Genomic DNA, 20,916 nt, shown 5'->3' with positions numbered 1-20,916 from the left:
AGATGGGGAACAGCTGTCTTTGCTCCAGCTATTCCCTGTAGCGCCCTGGACTTTTTCTTGCCAGTTCCAAGCTCCAGTTGTCTTCAATCTCCAGGCCTTCAGGCTCCTAGGCAACAGCCATTTCTAAAGGAGAGCAGGACGGGCTTGGCTTCTCTGCTTGGCTTTGCCAAGGAAGTTTTTTTGCAATAAACCCTTATCTACCTTTGGATGGAAACCCAGCTATTTTAGGTGCTCTGAGGCAGCAATTCAAATTTTTTGTGGGAACCAGAGAAGAGAAATGAGAGTCTATAATTCTCAGCTATAAGGAAGAAGCAGGGTAGTAGAAGAGCCAAGGACTACAGAGCAGGATTGAAGCCTTCTACTCAGTTTAGAGAAACATACAGAATGGAATCTGCTGGCTAATACCAGTTTAGAAGCAGCTTTAGAGACGACCAGTGTAGGGCCCAGCCATGATAAGCTTAATAAGAACAGACCACCCAGAGGAAGTTCTTAACTTCCAGCCATTATCACCTGCCAGTGTTGGAACCAGCCATGATCAGCTGAATGGAGGCCTGAGTCTCAGTAGTTTACTCTGAGGCAATACCTGGTTGCAAAAGGACCACAAACTGAGATTACTCAGGCATCACCTAGGAACAGACCATCCAAAGGAAATCCCTAATGTTCCAACCACTGTAGATAGGATCACTTGCCAGCACACATTTACCAGGATATCCCTAGACAAATGTCAACCAACCAGGGGTCCTGAACCTTAGAAATCCCTCACCCCCCTCCTTTACTACTATAAAAACCCAACTCTAACTGAGCTCGGGGCTCTCCTATTATTCCAATACGTTGGACACACGGAGAGACCGAGTTTGCAAACTTGTATAAAATAAAGGCTCATTGCTTTTACATATGGGACTTGTTGGTTTTGGGGAGACTTCACAAATCTGGGCATAACAATCAAGGCCATGAGTTGATGTGTATTTATGTATATACATACACACCTACACATGTGCACTATGACCAGTAGGGGTTCTTGCACACTTGATAATAGAGCGTAGGTGTTAGGGTCCGTATTTCTGTGTCTGCTCCAGGTGTGCCAGCATTGTCTATCCCAATTTCAGAGCTTTTCTTTCAGTACTAACCAGCACCGACTCTCTCCTTTCTCAGGTTCTCAATTCACATGTCCAATTCATGTATGATGGACAGATACTAAACATGTGGATGATGCACTATTTTCCCTCTAACTGGGTCATGGTAAAGATGGGGAGAGAACACAGACAGTCCTGTGGTGTGGGACTTTCCTAGTCCAGATGTGCTTCTTTGTAGCTGAACATCTGGAACAGTGGAAGCAACCCTAGGAAGTCCCGTTTCATGGACTGGGAGAAAGCCTTATGGACCAGAACAGGAAAGTCAGATTACAGCCAGCAGAACAGACTCCCTGAAATACATGATTTCCTGGAGGGAGTGACAGCTACAGGCTGCCAGAACACCTGTCATCTCTCACACTAAGGACCAGATCTGTAGGGTTGACCTGGGAGCTGCCTCCAGGCCTTAAGAAAGATGAGCAAAGACAGACAACCATTTACTCTCCCAATGGATGCCACAGTGTTTAGTGCAGCTCAACCAACCCTTGGCTTGGGGAGTAGACATTTGCTGTATGACCCAGAAGCACAGCCATTTACGAAGTGAAGAAGGGTGGCTTGTCTGGGGTGGGGGACACAGCCCTGGAAATCAGCACAATTTCCCAGCATGAAGCCCATGCACCAACCCTTCAGCCACCATGCATACCTTTCTCAGCTCATTATTCTCCCTGCTGTGGGCATCTTCTAGGACCTTCCGCTCCGACTGAGCCCTCTGTAGTTCAGTGCGCAGGCTCTGCACCTCCTCCTGTAGCTGCAGGCTGGTATCGGCCTCCTGGTTCTGCTGGTAATGTGCCAGCTCCCTCTTCAGCTTCTCCACCTCCATGGCATGTGTGGAGGTGGCCACCGACAACTGCTCCGACAGAGTCTTGAACTCTTTGTTCTGTAGAGAGCATCGGCAGATGCGGGGGAGGGGGATAAAGATAAAGAGATGGCTATTGAGTCACAAAACATTGTGAAGGCCACCAGAAAAGGGTTTCTAGGGCAGAATGAATTCGTAGAATCATTGCATGCCCAAACATTCTTCTGCCATCTCCCTAACATTTTAAATTTCCATTGTGAACCCAGAAGTAGATGGAGCCACAAACAGCAGCCCTGACATTGAAATAGTGCAGGGAAAACACGTGAGTACTCACAGAGTAGGTTGGCTGGGTGCAGGAATAGTGGAGCCAGCTTCCTGGATCTGTAGTCTTGGCCCCTTAGGGTTCCCCAGCCTTTCACATCCAAGCCCTCCTGGCCTTGGACTTACTGGCACAAAGAGTTGTAACCTAATCCCCTCCTCTGAGACAAAGGACCCCTTCAGCATCCCCCTCTTTCAAAGAGGCCCTCCAAGGGGCCCCAGGATTTCTGTTGCCACCTGTCAGCATGGCTCATACCACACAACTCTCACTAGAGAGACTGACATCTGACAACACCCACCCATAGGGCGTGTACCCAATCAGCAGTCAACTTGTGCGTGCATCAGACCCTGAGAACCTGCTTCCAGGATCAAGCTCAGTGTAAATGACAGGCTGGGAGAATTGAGAGGGGGTGAGGTAGAGTGGTCAGTGGGGAGAGGAGGAGCAGAGGAAGGAGAGTCCCAAGTCAGCAGGCAAGCAGCGTGCATTGATCGCTCTTCATTGCTGTGTGTGCTCCACAGGAACTCCAAGCAGCACATAGCCATCGGCTAAGATGCCATTTACCCAGGACATCAGGAATTGAGTAATTCACAGAGGAATTAAACCTCACAGGAACTCTCAAAGAGAAGCTGTTGTCATCTACACAGCAGCACACAGATCAAGTGCCGGGTTTGCGTATACAAGCTGTGCAATCCTCGTGTGCAAGATTCCCCACACTCTCTGTGCGTTCTAGGTACAGCCTTCTCCTCCCTACACCTGTCTTGCTGCCAGCCTCACCTGGAGAAGCTAGAGAAACCCAATTACACAGCATCTATTTAGAAAGCTCAATACCTGTGTGAATTGCTCACCGGGGTCTGAGTCTAGACTGGAGGCAGAGGGTCTCTGCACCGGCGGAGGGCATACTTGGCTAGCTACTCTGTGTCTTCATCTCTGCTCTGAGATGTGAGTTAGCTCAGATCAGTTGCCAACTCCCGCTGGCCTGCCTGGGCCAGACCAACAAGGGTAGACAGGTGGCTGAGGTCCTTAAATAGAGCTGACTGGAATATGAAGAGATTAGCACATGGTGGTGGAGGCAGGGGATGCAGGCACTTCTCATCCTGCTTTGGTCAAATATGTCACTTCGGAATGCTGATGGTTGTGGAAGGCCCAGCTTCCCCGATCCTGATGCTACCACAGACCAGACTCAAACACTGAGAAAGAAGGTGTCTGAAGATGACAGATCTATTCCTGAGCTCATCTTGTCCTTGGCCCTCTGGGTATCTGAGTCAGTCACCCACTCTTCTGTGGTCCACTTCTCCCCATCTAAACCACGGGTAGGAGAGATTTCCATCTTAGAAGGGAGGGAACAGAGATAAAATCTTATCTGGTGTGTGCCACATTGTCACTGTTCAGTAGCTGTTGGCGAGCCTCAGGGCCTGTTCTGAATGGAGTCCCTTTGGCTACTGCTCAGGGGCTTCTGCGTCTGCCAGTTCCCACCCCCACTCATCACCGTCACCCTGGTCACTCCAACAGCCCCCGCGCCTGGCATCCTGTAGCTGTGTGTTTTGGGTCTTAGGCATAAGAACCACACAATCAGACTCACTGTGGTTCCCAGTCAGACGTGGGCTGGTGTGGGAAGAGGGAAAAGAAAATCATTTCAAGAATCTTCGTGGTGAAGTCACCGCATACTGCAGATGCTATCACTGCACCTTATTTATGCTCACCAAACACCACCCTCGGTGAGGGAGACAGCTAGCCCCCACATAGTTCACAGCTGGGAAACTGGGGCACAGAAAGGCCCCAAAGCTGCAACTTACAGCAGACTGTTTTTCTAACATACGTGGATACCCTTGAGAATCATAAAATATGAACTAATGTAACATTTACTGAGTGGCTATGAACTATCTTGAATCAAAATGATTTAAAGGCCACTGACTGGACTATTGATTTGGGCTACATTTTTTTTTCAGATAAAAATATTTAAACACAACCTTATGGCCTAAGAATCTCGAGTTCTATTACAAGAAACTGTAAAAACTGGCCATGTCACGCTGCCATACTGGCAGAGCTCATGGACTATCTATCATTTTGGTTGAGCCATGCCATACCAGAATCTAATACTAGAGACACTGTATGACAATTGCCAGGATGATCCCTGTTTCTCCTGCTGAAGGACACTGTGAAGGAGGTGGCATGCGACTTCTGAGGCCAAAAACCCAGAAGAGAAGTGTGTTAGCACCAGGGACAGCTCCATGCTCCCTGAACACTGTTTCTCCCTGAGGGACTCTCATGTGACCCTGTCCTGTTGAGTCCTCACATGCTCAGTGTCAAATGGAGTTTGCTTTTTTTTTTTTTTTTGAAGTTGGGGTCCTCAGCCTTAAGGCATGTACTTGGGGTATTCATCTGGTTTTGCCTTTCGGTTTCCTTCCCATGGCGGTGGGAATACTCCCAGCAGACTCGGGTCTCCTGTGACTAGGACACTACCTCCTGTGTCATGCTATTCTGACAAGTGGCTTGGGACGCGTTGTCTTTGGTATCCCTGGCTATGTAGATCTTTTCCTTCTGACTTAAAGACCGTAAAGAGGGCAGCTGTCTAGATTAGCTCCTGGAGTCAGAGGGGAAAAGACACCCAGCTCATTTCCCAATAGCTGGTCTGCCCACCAAGAGCTCTCCAGTACTCGTGGTACTCCTGTGTGTACTCACATGTGCTCACGCCTCTCCCACATGCGTGTCACACACTGTTCACCAGCCCCGAGGACTGGATACTTTCATGAGCATGACCCCAAACCTACGGTAGGGTTTCTGTTCGTACTGAAGGGCATTCCCCACATGACCCAATGGGAATGATCTAGGAGCCCAGCCAGATGACAAGACTTGCCTGAAAGCAGCCTGCCATGTTTCAATCCCAGCCAGGCTGCCCACTGGTGGTGTGACTTTTGGTATGTTACTTACCCATAGTGTACTCAGGATTAACATGGGGGTAACAGTAAATTCTTAGCCCATAGGTGTGGTGAAGATCAATGAGTTAATGTGTGGGAATAGTGCCTGACATGAGAGTCACATGGGGAACAGTGTGAGAAAGATCTTATGTGTCCCCTGATCACCCGCCGCATACAGGAAGCCTTGCCCAGGGTGACAACATCTGTCGTTGCTCACAGATGTTTGCCAAGCAGGAAGTTTAAGGCAAAAAACTTCCTTTAAAAATAGGCCTTCCAAATCTACTTCTCTCTGATGTTCAAGTATGCGGGGTGTAAAATACTATGCTATTTTTATCCTCTGGAGTTGACTTCACTCATCCGCAAGGCTGGTGATGAGCACTATCTGCCACCAGGGTCAGGGTGGCCTGTGGCACACAGGTTCCTCCTAGTGGGGACAGCGGCTTCAGTCCCCTTGTCCTCCTGGCCACATTGTGCCTAGGAGACTGTGAAATGGCCACTGGCCCTGGCAGCCCTGGCAGACACAGAGGACACTGTGGCACTTCTTGTTTTAGCATAACTCTTCCCTAGTCACTGACTCCCTGGCTTGCTGTGTCAACACAGGCTGACCTGGGTAGGGACTGAGCATCCCCAGCTTGTACTGGGAGGGCTGTCTTTCCATACCATCAAGCTAGCACTCTGGATAAAACTCCCGGAGTGTGAGTGTGTGTGTGTGTGTGTCTGTATGAGCATGCACATGGCACCGGCTCTTCCCAGAAGCCTGGTCTCTACACAGAGTAGGAAAGCAAAGTGTTCCCTGTCAGCTCTCTCTACACTGGGGCTCATGTGTTGGATGACTAGCTCAGCCCCAAATTGGTTCATTTTACTGGGAATGTGGCTCAGCTGGCAGAGTGCTTGCCTTGCAGCATGTATTCCGGGGTTGAGCCCCAGTGTAGCATAAAACTGAGCCTGGTGATTCCAGCCCTGTGATTCCAGCACTTGGGAGGTAGAGACAGAAAGATCAGAGGTTCGAAGTCATTCGTGGCTATACAAGGAGTTGCAGGCTAGCCTGGACTACATAAAAGTCTATCTTAAAAAACAAAAAAGACTCATCTATTTTCCTGCCCCGAGGCTATGAGAAGGTACAACTGCCTATTACAGAACAGGTACAGTAAGGTCAGGGGACCTCCACTGCCATGCCTGGTGGCCCCACTGTGAAGCTTTTCTTTTCCCCACATATGCACCTCACATCCGTTCTCTCCTTGCTTGTTTGGAAGCCTGGTCCTGCGCTCACTTTGACACAGCCAGAGCCCTGTTCCGGCGAATCTCTTTTCCTCTCAGGAAGCCTAACTCAGTAACAAAGACCAGGACCGGCTCATTGGTGACGGCTGGAACCAAGAAACCAGCACCTTCCTCATGCTAGCTATGGGGTGAGACCTGGGTGCAGTTCAGATTTTAACACTTCAGTCCTCTGCGGCTTTGCTAAGATAGTTGATGGTTCCAATATGTCATCTTTCAGAATGACTCACAAAATCATGGGAGGATCATCTACTGTATGGATCATATGTGAATGAACACAAAACACCTACGATAGGCTTTAGAGTAATCAAAAAAATCACAGTGATATAAACAGAGCTTCAGACTCGCTGGACTATATGAGAGTCTATCTTTAAGAAAAAGAATCAAGAGCAAAATGACTCTCATATTGTCCTGCCCTGAGGCTATGGGAAGCCTCAAAATCTCTGTAATAACTGTGTCCAGCCTGTGCCATGTTCTCCTATCTGGAACCTAACAGAATATCCGACATAATCAGACACTGAACGAAGGTCTTCTGGGGTGCAGGGGAGCAGACACTTGGGTCACCTGAGTGGTGTGAACCTATTTTCAACTTGTACTCTACCCTGAGTCAGTATGACCCTGAAGAAGGAGCCAGCATCCTATGTTTGCCTCAGATCCTTGTCTGGAACCCCACCCACAGAGGGATTTATTATTAACTCTTTGCTTATCTAATTGGTTTATGTGTGAAGGTGGCCAGGGCAGACAGAGTTAAAAGCTTAAACAATGCAACCCCAGTGTCACACCAGACATTTACCTCATGAAGACCATCATACACAAATAGGGAAGCACAATGTGGGTTCACAGGAAACCTTAGTAAGTACCAACCAGTCATTGCTTTACAGTATCACATGGCCTCGGCAGTTGCGGGGCCACAGGACTCTGGATTAATCTATCAGTTTCCTATTGTTGCTATAGAGAATATGACGAAGTGGGTGGCTCAGAACAGCATAAGCTATTTTATTACAGTTCTGGAGTGCAGAAGTCTAAACATGGCCAGCAGGACTGTGGTCCTTAGGACACTCCAGGGGAGAACCTCCCACTGTTATTGATCGCTCCTAAAGATGGCCTGATCTACAGCTCATGGACCTGCTTCCTGCCATTTGATTCTGTCAGGAGGTTTTCCCTTGTGAGCACCCTAAGGTCTCATGGAGTTTACCAGGGTAGCCCAGGGTCATCTTCCCATCTAGACATCTTTAACACTTAACATAACATCTTATGCACTCTTGAAAAGCTTCTTTTGGATGTGAGGGAACACATTTACAGACCCTAGGGACTAGGGCTTGGCATCTTTGTTGGAGAAGAACACTGTTCTGTGTGCTACAGTCAATAACTATTTTTGCTAACTGGGCAATACTCCCTGAGGTCTCTGCTACCTAAAGCTCCCTGAGAAAGCTTAGGGTCCCTCTCAAGCACATCCCAGTATCCCACAAGCCTCCACACCGGGGCAGGAGTCTCACCTGGTCATCAATCTTCCGCTGTAGCTGGACGACTTTGTTCTCCATGCCCACATTGAGACGTTTCAGATGCTCTGCAGAGCGGGCCTCGATCTTGAGGGCCTTCAGCTCCTGCTTGGCCTTGAGCCTCCGGAAGGCACACTGGATGACGATGGCTGCATCCCGCTGCCTCTGGAAATGTCTCCGTGCCATCCAGCCCCGGGCATATTTCTGGATGATGGTGGCTTTATGCTCCTTGAGAACCTGGTGAAGACAGGCACACACAGGCTGTGGGTTTGCTCTGCAGGCTGGGAAGAGGTGCAGTTTCTGCAACCACCCTGAGGTGAAAGCTGGGCTGGCCTTGGGATTAGGAGACAGAACACTTGTGGCCCATAACTCCTGAAGATTTGCTGGAAAATTTTAGCTAAGTTCTCTATGTGTCCACAGGGAAGCAGCTGCCAAACTCTTTCTACCTATATTTTACTAGACAGGAAACCAGTCTAAGAGCTTAACGTTTGGGGAAGCTGGATGATTATTCCATTAGAAAGAGGCAGCGGCCCTGGCGGAGGGAACTGGAAGATGAAGTGAGGTGTGCATGGCAGCCACTCACCTGGCAGTAGTTTCTTCGCACAAACATGGCTCGCGTGAAGGACTGGATGATGACCACAGCCCTGCAGACTCTCCTGTAGGCCTGGCGGGCCCTCTGCATCCGGTACTGCTTCTGGAACACTATGGCTGCACGGGTTCTCCGCAAATGCTCAGCCAACCTGGGCATAGTGGTGGAAGAGCACAGGTTTTGTACCAGGGAAGGGGACCTGGCCAGCTGAGCTATTTATGAAGTAAGCCCTTCCTTCCATGGCCCTAGTTGGGCCCCCACCTAGACTGGAGTTACAGATAGGTGTGAGCTACCATGGTTGCTAGGAGTTGGGCCTGGGTTTTCTGGAACAGCAGCCAGTGCTCTTACTTGCTGAGCCATCTCTCCAGCCTAGCACCTCCCATTCTTAAGGGGTCACACCGCTATCTGTCCCACTGTGACTCCATAAGCTCAGAGTTTTTGCATCTAGTTCGGGACCAGGACAAGTGTTTTCTGAATAAAAAGACACCCCCCCCCCCGGCTAGCAATGATCCTTCCTGGTTTTCTCATTTTCCCCAAACTTCCCACTCTCTCACTCCTGCACTCCACCCACTTGGAGAGCAGGTAGTCCTACCCTTCTGGAGAACCTGTCAAGTTCATTGCAAGGGTTCAGAGAGAGGGTTAGAATACCCAATACTGGGGAGGACCTAAGAGATCAGTTAGCACAGCCCTGGGATAGGAAGTGCCTTCTGGGGCTACCAAGCACCTATGTGCTGAGGTTCAGGGGTCCCCTAGTCTGTCTCTCTGTTGTTTCCTTAACAGGCCTTGTCCACCCCCCAGGTCACATGCTCCCTGCAGGGAGAGTGTAGCATGCTATTGCAGGATCACCACCAGGAAGCCTGAGTTGGTACCCAGTCTCCAGTGAGGAACAAGAAACAGTGATGGATGGTGCAGAGCCACTCAGGGGTGATCCGGCTGTCCTTACAGCTCCACAATTTCTGCACTGGAGATGTCTTAACAGGACAGGGGACAATGGCGAGAGCCATCTCTGGCTGTGTGCAAATAAGCAGCCCATAGCAAGTGCACGAGCAAGAATAGCACTTCCATCTTTACCGCACAAAAGAGACTCATACTGAGCTTAGGGTTGGGGGTCTGTGTTTCTCTTTCTCTATCAGAGATGGTTGAGCAGCCACCTGAGAAACTGTCTCGGAAACACAAGATTTCATGGCCACTTCCATCATCTTCCAAGGCAAAAAGGAGTGAGCGTTGCTGTGAAGCAGGCTGGGGCTCAATCTGACAACCCAAGGAGGAGGGGACATCTTGCATCTCACTGGGAGCCAGGGCTCTCACACGTGTCTCAGTGGCCTCTGCCCTTCTATTGTCCATCAGTCCAGGGCCATCAGTTAGGAGGAGAGGTGACAGTGGTCCCTTCTGAGTGGCATTGGGTAGGGAAGAGAGGCTGATTGGTGATTGGTGTCCTGGTTCTCGGGTAGCTGCTGTGGCTGGATGAGACATGTCCTCTCTACGCTGTCTCATTGCAGGGGTAAATCATGGGAAGGCTTCCCCAGACCTTCCAGCTCCAGTCAACATCCAAGGGCTTTGGAATTCTAGTATGAATAACGGGGTTACATGCAAGTTCACCAGATCCATCTCTCTTCCTAAAAGACATTGGTTCACTTTGGGGTTCTGGCAAAGGAGAGATGGTTGATTTGCACCCAAATCACATGGTACTAGGTTAGTGTTGGTAGATGGGGGATAGATTGGGTATCAGGAGACACATGAACTAGAGCTGCTCCCTGAAGAAAGAAGGGCATCACAGGGATGCACACAGGCACTAGGAGCAATTAAAGAAGCAGATGGGCCCAAGAGGAAACACTGTAATTCTAGACAAAGAGTCCCCCCTTCCTCCTGACCCCAGTGTACCCTCAAATGACTCACCTGCGAGCCAGGTGTCCTCTGTAGAACCTCTGCAGGGTTAAGGTAGCTGCCTTCAGCCTATGATACTTCAGCTTCTGCAGCCAGCCCCTGACTGTCTTCTGGATCATGATGGTGGCTTCCCGGAACTTGTCTGCCCGCAGCTTCTCCAAGTAGGCCACTTGGCCTGCCCGGAAGAAAATCTTGGTGCGGCCAAACTGGAACTTGTCTGGATCCTTTATGAGGTTGGGAGGAAGACCCACTGGTTAAAGAACTGTGCAAAGCACACTTGTCTTTCCCTCCCAGCAGAACTACTTGCCGGACTGCATGTGCCCCCTGCCCCTCTCCCCCTGTGCTAGTAGACACACCTAGATCTTCAGCATCCATTAAACAGACTTGAGTCTTCACGAGAAGACGGGCATGGATCCAGGTGTGCCCATTAAAAAGAAACCTGCCCTCACAAATCCAACATCACGGGGAGGGCAGGTAGAAAAGTAAGCAGGGGAATCTCTTTTTAAGGAATGGGGAGAATTAGCAAGAAACAAACAGGCAATGCTCAGAAAGGATGGTCTAGGTCAGTGGTTCTCAGTCTTCCTAATGCTGTGACCCTTTAATGCAGTTACTCACAATACAGTGACACCCAACCATAAAATTATTTTCATTGTTACTTCACGACTATAATTTTGCTTTTGTTATAGATTGTAATGTAAATAACTGATATACAGGATGTCTGATATGTGACCTCCCACCCACAAAGGGCTCATGGTTTATAGGCTGAGGTCTAGGGCAGCTACATCTGTGGAGGTAGGAAAAGATGTGTGTGTGTGAGCCTAAGGGGGCAGCCATAGAAGGCTAACCTGTGGCTTAGCCAAAGCCCTACTCAGTGGGAATGTTGTATCTGGAAGACATGGCCCAAGGAATGGGGAAACTGAGGAAGGAATATAATGTCTTCAGGGGAAGTCTTGAAGCACAAGGGAGCAGTCTACCTCCAGATGGACGACTGTGCACAGCAGCCCTAACCAATCACCCCAGATCAGGAGGCACCATGCACCATGATGCCTGTGAAACCCTAGGAATTTACAGCCACTTCTTGCACTTCATTTTCCTCATCTGTAAAGGGAAGGTTCTGCTAATAGCCTTTGAGGGATCCAGGTAAGGGTGAACTAAGTGGACAAAGTGGAGCCAGTTATGTGGTCATGGAAGCGACTCACAGACGTGGGATATACACCATGAGTGCAGCCCTGACACCAAAAGAAAGGAACTCCCAGTGCTATATATGAACTGAACTTAGCTGACCTGAAACACATTTTCCTAAGCCATGAAAAATAAGATGTCAAGACATGTACAGCGATGATGGATGGACCACAGCAACATCATGGTTAACCAGAGTCCCATCCACCAAGCACAGCTTAGCCCACCACCCCACCACCCTCTCAGCACTGTCCTAGCTTGCTAGTTTACAAAAGCATGTTTAACATAATTTTATCATGTTCTGAAAGGTATTTTCTACAATTCAGCATTTTATGGAGACACAGATTATTACACTCTGTTATAACTCTGGAACTCTCTAGAACTACTGAAATATTTAAGGATTTGCCCCTCATGGCTCTGCTCTTACAATTTCTCAGCCTCTAATGTAGTTTTAAGGTTGTTTCATTTAAAACAATTTTTCAAAGGCCTGAGAATCTGCTGTTTTATTTATAACAAGCTGAGGCTGACTAGAGTTCGGATCTCCACTGGGCACATTAGCTCCGAGGAGCCGGAGAAGCTGAGACAGCGACAGCAACAGCAGCCACCACCACCACCAGGGGCCACCTCCATACACACCCTAGAGACCTGCTCTCAGTGTGTGCTGACATGTGGAAAAGCAGGGGTGCTCTAGGTAGGGGAGGGGACTCCCCTTTCCCAGTCACTGCTGTAGGCAATGACTTGATGTCTTAGGTGGTTTTGTGGGGATGTAGTCAAAGCTGTAGGTAGCCTCCACCCTCCACCACTGGGGCTTTTGGCCCATGCCCTCCTAGAGCCGGATCACCTTGATGAGACTCTCCAGCACAGACTTGCAGATGCTCTTCTTGTCGGTGTTGGCAAGCTCTCTCTTCTTCATCAACACACGATACCGGTTGAAGAAGTCATGGTAGGTCCACCTGGAGGAAAACCAGGGTAGATCAGAAGGTGATCTCAGATGCTGTCTCATGGAGTCAAGGCTACTGTACAAAGTTATTGTAGGAGCTTCAGATCAGTCCCGGGGGAGCTTTGTTCTTTCCATACCCATCAAGGGATTCCAGTGTATCAGGACTCCTGAAGTTTGAGTTGGGTAAACTGAGTGTTAGGGAGGTACCACCCATAGAGCCAGGGTGTCCATCTGTTCACATCCATGAAGCCCTCCCTTCTGCTGCCACCACTGGAGAATTTGGGCACCTTATCTAGACACAGCTCTGTCTACATGGTTGGGTTTTCATCTTTGAGAGTTCCTACTCATCTTTGTAAACACATTTCTAAAGGCAGAAAAGTGCTTGGGAATGAACGTGTCCCCACTGTGATCTCTTATATCTCTGCTCTTAATTTGGAAGAGAGAAGAACGGGTCATTTCCACGCCAGACTCCTTTTCACCTGGTAAGTTTTTACTGACCCCCAGGACACGGGTGTGCAAAATAGGTACACAAACCAAACATTTACTGCTATCAGAGAACTTTCATGTGCCCATGGTCACAGTAGTGGCAGCATTGTTAATGGGGTAAACAACTGCTTTCTGCTTGGATTTAGGACTGCTCTACCAAAGGAAATGCATGCCCTGTACTGGAATCCAGCCAAGAACTTAAGGTTTGGGAGCTCATAGACTCCAGGGGTGAACCTACTACTGCAATTCAGTTAAATGGGCATAGAGTCAAGCTGCCCTGTAACTCCCACATCCAGTGGGATGCTGCTACCAATGGCTTAAGAAGCTATGGTGTTGGTTTCTCTTTTTATTTTTTTTCCTCTTAATTGGGGGTAATTTGGGCTCTCTGTAAAGATGTCCCCCGTCTCCACATAACTGAAGAGCCTCCTAACTCACTGCCCGTACAAGGCGGAGTTATTGACTATGTTTTGGTAGTCTTTAGAAGACCTTCCATTAATTACCCCTGGGATCTGAGACTGGCTACATACAAACAAACGCAGTCTCCTAAGCAGGATTGCTCTTCCTCGGGAATGCTGTTCCGGTTTACACCCATCACTGCACCAACCCTCCTGACTCAGAAATGCTCATGACCTCCTCATGCAGCGGCAGAATCATGGCAGAATCAACATGAGCCCCCATCCGAGGTGGCTTGGAGTTATAGCTCAATTCATCAGGAGGTCGTACAGGCCTCCCCCATCTTTCTAAGTTTGTGGCCATTGCAGAGTAGGGATGGCTTGTCCCTTCAGAGACATCAGGGAGGGACTGCATACTAGTCAGTAGGGACAGGCTGTTGGTAGTTTGCTCAGATAGCATTCACTGAGGTGAGTCATCTGCCATTCCTGTCATTGGTGGCCTTGCTCAGAGACTGTCTGGTCACTCAGACCAACCTGCTCAAGTGTTAGTGGAGAGCGAACAGACTGTCCCTTTTTCAGGGACTCTTTCGCTCATGCAGAAAGTCCTTTAGAAGCTTCGGAGAAAGGAGCACTTTGGGGTTCCAGGAACCCTGGACATAGGAGGGCATATTTATTACACTCAAAGTGCCACTCCCCCCCCCCCCCCAGTTCCTCTGCTTCCACAGCAGCTGGGCCTTGGAGGGAAAGAGACTGATATAAGTAGAAATAACAAAACGACTTTTCTACCTAGCTGTATTTCTCCCTCTATTACATACTTGGCTAGAGATGGTTCTTTTCCTTTTTGAGAAAGAACGTTATGTACCGCAGGCTGACCTCTAAGTCACCAAGAAGCTGAGGACTTGAGCTCTGGATCTCCTTTGCCTTCACCTCCCAAGTGCTGTACTACAGGTGTGCACCACACACCTGGCTCGAGTCTGCTCCTTTTTAACAAACAAAAGCATTTGGGATGTCACATGCTATAAATATATCCTTCTATGATTTGTTATTTTTTTTTTGTCCTCTTGCATGCCTGTGCACCACAGATGTGTCTGGTACCTGCCGAGGCCAGAAGAGGGCGTCAGATCTTCGTGGGACTAGAGCTATATAAATGGTTGTGGGATGCCCTGTGAAAGCTGGAAACAATCCTGGCATCTCTATAAGAGCAGCCAGTGCTTTTAGTTACTAAGTCATTTCTCCAGCCCAAATATATTCTTATACAGTTAAAAATAACTTCTAATGTATTTATGAAGTTGTGTAACTATCCCCAGTATTCAAGTCCAGAACACACACAACCCCCAAATGAACTCTCACAACTCTGAGCAGGTTTGCCAGGCCCTGGCAATCACTAATCTACTTTGTCTTACACTTCTTGGTTTTAAACTGGCCCACACTCCCTTAAGGAGGGAGGGCAGAGAGCAACAGAGCCCTGAGGACTCTATCGAGGGATCAGAAAAGGGGTCCCCTTGCCCCTTGCATTCTACTCATTGGGCAGAAACTTCCCCACCTTTCAGTGGTGGACTACCTGCTGTCTTTAGCAGCTACCTTACAGAAGGAAAGGGTAAGACTATTTTCCCAGCTAAATGCAAATCAGATGCACATTTTATTTAGTTAGCTTTGCTGATGCTTTCCTAGGCTCTTTCTGCCATGGCCCTGTCCTAGAGAAAGATGGACTTGGCTAAGAACCCAATGGAACAGTGCCTGTGAAAGAGCGCTTCCTGGAGTCTAAGTCCCTTGCCACCCCTCCCTCCCTATCATCAATACAAACATCTCAGAATGTAAGGCTTTGTGTGGGCTTTCCCCTTAAGCTGCTGGGCACTTTCTCCCGCCTGCCTCCCCTGACTCTTGAAGGGCACCTCTCGAATTCTGCATCACGGTTATTTGTGTACTTACTATTTGTCTCTGTGAGCTCACAGTTTTGCTGGGAAATAATTAAGACAGCATTTAGCTGGGCCAAAATCCTTAAATGTTTCTAATTTGAAAACCTCTTACTGCTGACAGATCCACAACTCAAGGAAATTATGAGGGTGGGAGAGATGTGGCTGCAAAGACTTCAAAGCCAGTTTGTAATGAGCTCAGAGCACAGGAAGCCTGGCTCTGACCTTGGCCATCACTGTGACTCAGGTAAAGGCTAGGCTGCATGACATCTCATCTGTCCACAGAGCAGGTTCACCCATCTCACTAACGTACCCGACCTGGGCCTTCATAGCCAATGAATCATCCCAGGGGTGTTGGGAAAAACTTTCCAGTATGTTCCTTCCTGTTCAAGGCACCCCGTACTTTTTACTTGCAAACACATTTTGAGACACACCTGCATGAGGAGAGGGTGGTGTGGTGAAGCTGGAAAAACGGGATGCTGAGAAGAGAATCCTTAGCTTTGGGAAGAAGCTCATTCTCCCAGGAGACAGACTAAGATGTGGGTCTGATATGAGGTCTGGCATCATAAGGCCTATAGAAACATCCCTGACTGCAGAGTCCAGGATCAAACATGGGTTCCCCTTTCCATGGACCTGGAGTGCCTAGTGAGAAACCCTTCACAGAAAAAGTCTCCCTGCCTATAGTGTGACATCTTTATAACCAGTTGCTTATTATAGTTGAATAGTATTTTATTGACCATTCAAATGGCTGGACCCTCCAGGTTAAACTTTTTCTGCAAGTGTCTTTTAAAGGGGGCGCTAAGGATTAGGACATTAATTCTTCAGTGTAGGAGAATCCTGTACAATAGAGGGCACACTGTAACTTTGAACCATCACTTATCCCTCACTGAGACATGGAACAACAACAAAAAGCTTTCAATCTCTGCAAAAACATTTGCTATAAAATATATGTTGAGCTTTGGTTTAGAAAGCTTTAACAAGCAGCCATTGGTGTCCTGCAGTCATGTGGACCCTTCCTAGTCAGGTGACCATGCTATGTCTTCTCTCACTGGGGATAGCACTGTGCCTCATTGGCTGTAAAGCATCCATTCTGAGGATGGTGTGACATGGAATTCTGTCTCATATTAGTAGCAGAAGCAAAACACTCTGACACTAGGACCAGCTCCTGACAGTGCTCTACAGTGCATCAGCCAATGTGGAGGTAGGTTTCCCCACTTCCTTAGCCATGACTTTCTCCCTGGATCCCAATGCATATGCTGGATGCCTCACTGGGCTTTCTAGTCTTCAACGTCATGCTTCCTTTTCAGAAATGGCTTCCTTCACCTGTACTCTGGCCTGGCTAAACAGTCATAGTTGTGTGTGTGGGAAGAGCCGAGGGCTGTGACTGCTTCCAGACTAGGCAAGCATTCATCAGAGCCTTCAGTCTGGAGAAAGGCCCTCTTAGAAATGAGCTCCTCAGGCCTGAGGCCTTGAGGGATAACACAGCTGCTGTGAATGGCACAGAAAACGGTTCCTTGGGTTGTTTTGGGTTCAGGTTCCCATCTGGAGCCTTGCACTGGGTTTGACCATCATCATGTGAGGCCATTCTGTAGAAGAATGTCTGCCTGCAAGGTCATCTGTGAAGTGAGGTGAATGGAGTTGTCAGTGAACTGGGGCAAGCAGAAGAGATAGGCTGGCCACAGCTGCTCCCCTATGAATGAGGATATCAGATTGCATCTTGAGACAGACTTAGTGTGATGCTCCAAGTCAGTCCCTATGATGTCAGACCACAAAGAAGTTGCCATGGTCAGTGGTCTCAAGGACCCTTGAGAAAACTGTGAAGAATCCTTCAGGGTAGGATTAGAGGTACAACTTATACTATTGGCCACTACAAGGGCCAACACACCCTTAACTGTTTTCATCTGGGAGGACTTGATTCAATTGCATTTTTTTCCTGGGATTTATTGATTTATTTCCTCATCTATAAGATGTAAGTGATACCACTCTTCTTGGTAATCTCAAGAATCAATGTGATCTTTCCATAAAATGGTGCTGGGATAACAGCATATCCAAAAACAAACAGTGAAGTTGGATCCCCTATAAAAATGAAAATGTATGTCCGCACAGAAACATGTATATGGCTAGGCATGTGGCACACATCCCAATTATATTCTATAATTTTAAGTTTTCCCACCTGGGTTGGGAAAGGTAAAGTTGGGAAAGCTGAAGTCTTTTCAGCAAGCACTGTGCTCATGGTGGCACATTCCTGTATGCTCAGCACTTGGAAGGCTGAGGCAGGAGGATTGCTAGCAGTTTGAGGGCAGCTTAGGCTCTACATGAGTCCAAGGCCAATCTAGGTTGCAAAGTTAGACCCTATCTCAAGATGAAAAACCAGTATAGGGCTTCCAAGAAGAGGATGGAAACCGAGTTCATGCAGTTTTGTTTGACTTTTTTTTGTACAAACACTGCATGTCTGGGGAGTCCTCCCACACCTGTTTTGGTTGAGCAGCATCTGCCTCACAGCTGTTTCAGTTACAAAGCTGAGAGAGAGCCTAGAGATGGTTAATTGCACAGACACGCGAACCAGGACCATGGGGAGCTGCTGTCCTACACAGTCCATCCATCATCTTTCTCTATGCGCTTTACAGTGAGCATATTTCTTAGCTACTGCACCGCGCTTCGAATTCAATGGCACATTTTCATTATAAGTCAGCTTCCTAGAGAGCTGTAATTCTCAGGGAGGATAAAAGTAGACAGCCACCCTGAAGCCTGTGGGAGAGGGGGAACCAGAACACCGCGGCTGGCCAACCGTGCCACACGTGTATGCACTGCTGAGATTGGGGAAAATTCACGGTGCTTGTTTTGCCTTCATTTTCACGTAGGAGAAAGAATTCCTTCCCAGGTGTCACTTGGGTGGGTGGAAGAATCTTCCAGGGCTTGATCCCCTGGAAGAACTCCATGGGAGAGTCCTCAGTTGTCTGTAATCCTGGACTGTGCTCTTCCCTTCCAGTTTTCATTTTTTTTTTTTTTTTTGTGACTCAGAAAGAGAAACACAGGAAGATGTTACAAGCTGGACTTCCCCCATCACAGGAGCCCACTGACAGATGAGGCTTGGGAAATGCTTTGCAGTTACTTAACAAGCCAACTCAAGGGAAATCACTCCTCTGTGTGAGTTCTCAGCAGCTGGGGAGGGGAATCCTTTTAGAAGGGGAATCCCCATCTGCTCAAATCCCTCTGGTCCCATGAAGGTCTCCTCAAGTCAGGGCAACAGAATGACTGGCTCACAATGGCATGCTGGATGCTGGAGCTTGGTGTGGACAGAGGGATGAAAGGGGATTAGGGTCCACCTGCAATAGAACGGGTGATGCAATTCCAACTCAACACTAACCAAAGTGCTGCTTTCTCTAATGTAACATTTCCATGGTAGTTTGGGAGGGGAAACCTCTCTTGGACCCTTTAGCAAAACGTGTTAAGGGAGCAAATGCAAGTAGGACATAGGAAGCAAGTGTTGGATCCAAGTCCATGCATTTAAACCATAGCTTTTTGCAACACGTCCTGTAATACCAGAAACACATCCTTTCTTCCCCATATCTCCTACAACACCTGTAATTACAAAAAAGAAAAGGCGCGGAGATACCACAGTTACCTGCTGGAAAGAGCTCTTAAACAAATAGGACACAGGAAAAGATATCTATTATTATTATTATTGCTGGAAGAGGCCAGCAAGTTGTGGCATGCCAACCCTGCTGGCGGCAGCTCTACCTGCAGCTAGGTGGACTGAACCGTCAACGCCTCTTCAGTGTGGAGCTAAAGAGTCAGATGCATGGGTCCTCTTTGCTGCCCAAGTGAGATGGTGGGCACACCCAGAGAGTGATCACTGACTGACAGCTGCAATTGGGCACGAAATTGGCAGAGAATGCCTGCCACCGATGGAGGGACAGCTCCTGCTGTCTCCCCATCAATCTGAGTCTTTGCTCTTCAAGGCCCAGCTGAAGGCTCACTCCTCTGAGAGGCCCCAGCTTCTCCCGTACATACTACATCCTTGCACCTGTGTGTGCATCGTTCCCTAAACAGCTCAAGCTCGTGGCTTTAGCTTTGAGCTCCTGGTGGGAAGCCATGTCTTCCCACAAAGGTCTGGATGCTTTCAAGAGAGGTGTGGAGAGAAATTGTGGGAGAGGAGCAGCCTACAGAGGCAGAAGGCGGTTCTCATTCTACATAAAGCTCTCTCTCGGGAGACTCCAGAAATAAACCTTCCCCTCACCCTGTCCACCCTGAAAACAGACCGTGTTGTGCTGCACCAGCAAACACTGTAGGAATGCAATGGCACTCTCTGTCACTATGATTTCATGTGGCAAGGCTGTGTGAGATCTCAGCCAGTGGATCAGAGGTGGGCTGGTGGATACAGAACAGTGACCGTGAGGACATAGAGTTAACCATGTCAGACACATTCATCCTCCTCCTGATGTCCAAGGAGATACTTTCGGAGGGATAGCTTCTGAAAGTCACTTGTCCTACCACAAAATTATTCATATAGAAAGCTCCTGGTGAAATAGGTGATTCCTTTCACTGAGACAGGTCTTCTCCCAGTGGCCCTATCTGTCCTAGATTGTCTCACTGTCACGTGTTTTTCCTGTGCCTTCATAGCCTGACACAATCATAATGTACACACTTCCCAAGTTATCCATAGAGATGATGACCTCAGGTTTGTCTGCTCATTCAGGCCACACATAGCATAGGCACAGCATACCCATGTCCTCGAGCTTCTTACACAATACCTCCAAACAGTTTTCCCTGAGATAACATAGTTGGTGTGTGTAGTGTGTGTGTATGTGTGTGTGTGTGTGTGTGAGAGAGAGTATGTTTGTGTGTGTGTGTGTGTGTACACTATGTGTGTTTTGTGCTGGGAATTGAACCTAGGGCCTTATATATACAAAGCAAGCATAGTACCACTGAGCAACACCACCAAGCCTTTTTATACAACTTGTAAACTAAGCCTACAGAGTTTGGGGAACTTTAGGATGCTGACTTGAGGTCACACACTTACAGGGATTTCACAAAAAAAAAAAAAAAAGTGAAGTTTTTCTCACACTCCCTCAGATCCTTATGCTCCCACACAGGCTATGTATGACGATAGCCTTTGTTTGAAGGCTTTGTTTGAAGCACTTGATTGACTTGAATAGTACTGCTGGGAAATAACACAGTACCAGCAAAAGGGTGTTGATTCTAGAACCAACTCGATTGCTGGCTGGCGACTCAGCAGCCCACGTCCTTCTGTGGGCCTCACTGGGAAACATGCAAGGTTACAGTGTGTCTTTTCTACCTGTAACACAGAGATGTGGTCACGCTGAAACATCCTTTCTTCCAAGTTAAGTTTTTCAAGGAAAATCTGGCCACAGCCCATTCAGTTGATTTGCTGGCCACTAATGAGTCATGGACAATTCTGAGAACCCACAGGCTAATAATGGCTAGGCTAAAGATGCTCTTTTGTTAGATGATATCTCGAGGGCCCAGCAGATGTAAGAGCCAGGAAAGCAAAAACGTGACTTGGAAGCTCTTAGGCCCTCCTCCAGTTCTCCCTATGAATGGAACTGTAGAGTCTGAACCTAGGGCCTGGGGGCCA

The 20,916-nt window shown here is 48.2% G+C and overlaps 1 protein-coding gene across 2 annotated transcripts in view; it reads right to left on the bottom strand.

The window, feature by feature from the left end:
- Myo5b (myosin VB) overlaps positions 1–20,916 on the bottom strand; it is a 270,878-nt gene that overhangs the window by 44,391 nt on the left and 205,571 nt on the right. For both annotated transcript variants that reach the window (XM_050151609.1, XM_050151610.1), the window contains exons 18-22: positions 12,428–12,539; positions 10,420–10,631; positions 8,518–8,674; positions 7,932–8,171; positions 1,774–2,007 (exon numbers count right to left, since the gene is read on the bottom strand). In XM_050151609.1, coding sequence (XP_050007566.1) covers positions 1,774–2,007; positions 7,932–8,171; positions 8,518–8,674; positions 10,420–10,631; positions 12,428–12,539 — 955 coding nt within the window. The remainder of the gene's footprint in view (positions 1–1,773; positions 2,008–7,931; positions 8,172–8,517; positions 8,675–10,419; positions 10,632–12,427; positions 12,540–20,916) is intronic.

Source organism: Alexandromys fortis, unplaced genomic scaffold, assembly GCF_014885135.2.
Source record: "Alexandromys fortis isolate MF-2015 unplaced genomic scaffold, M_Fortis_MF-2015_v1.1 scaffold_71, whole genome shotgun sequence".
Taxonomy (NCBI): domain Eukaryota; kingdom Metazoa; phylum Chordata; class Mammalia; order Rodentia; family Cricetidae; genus Alexandromys; species Alexandromys fortis.
The sequence above is the reverse complement of the archived record's forward strand: the minus strand, read 5'-3'. Positions and strand labels throughout refer to the sequence as shown.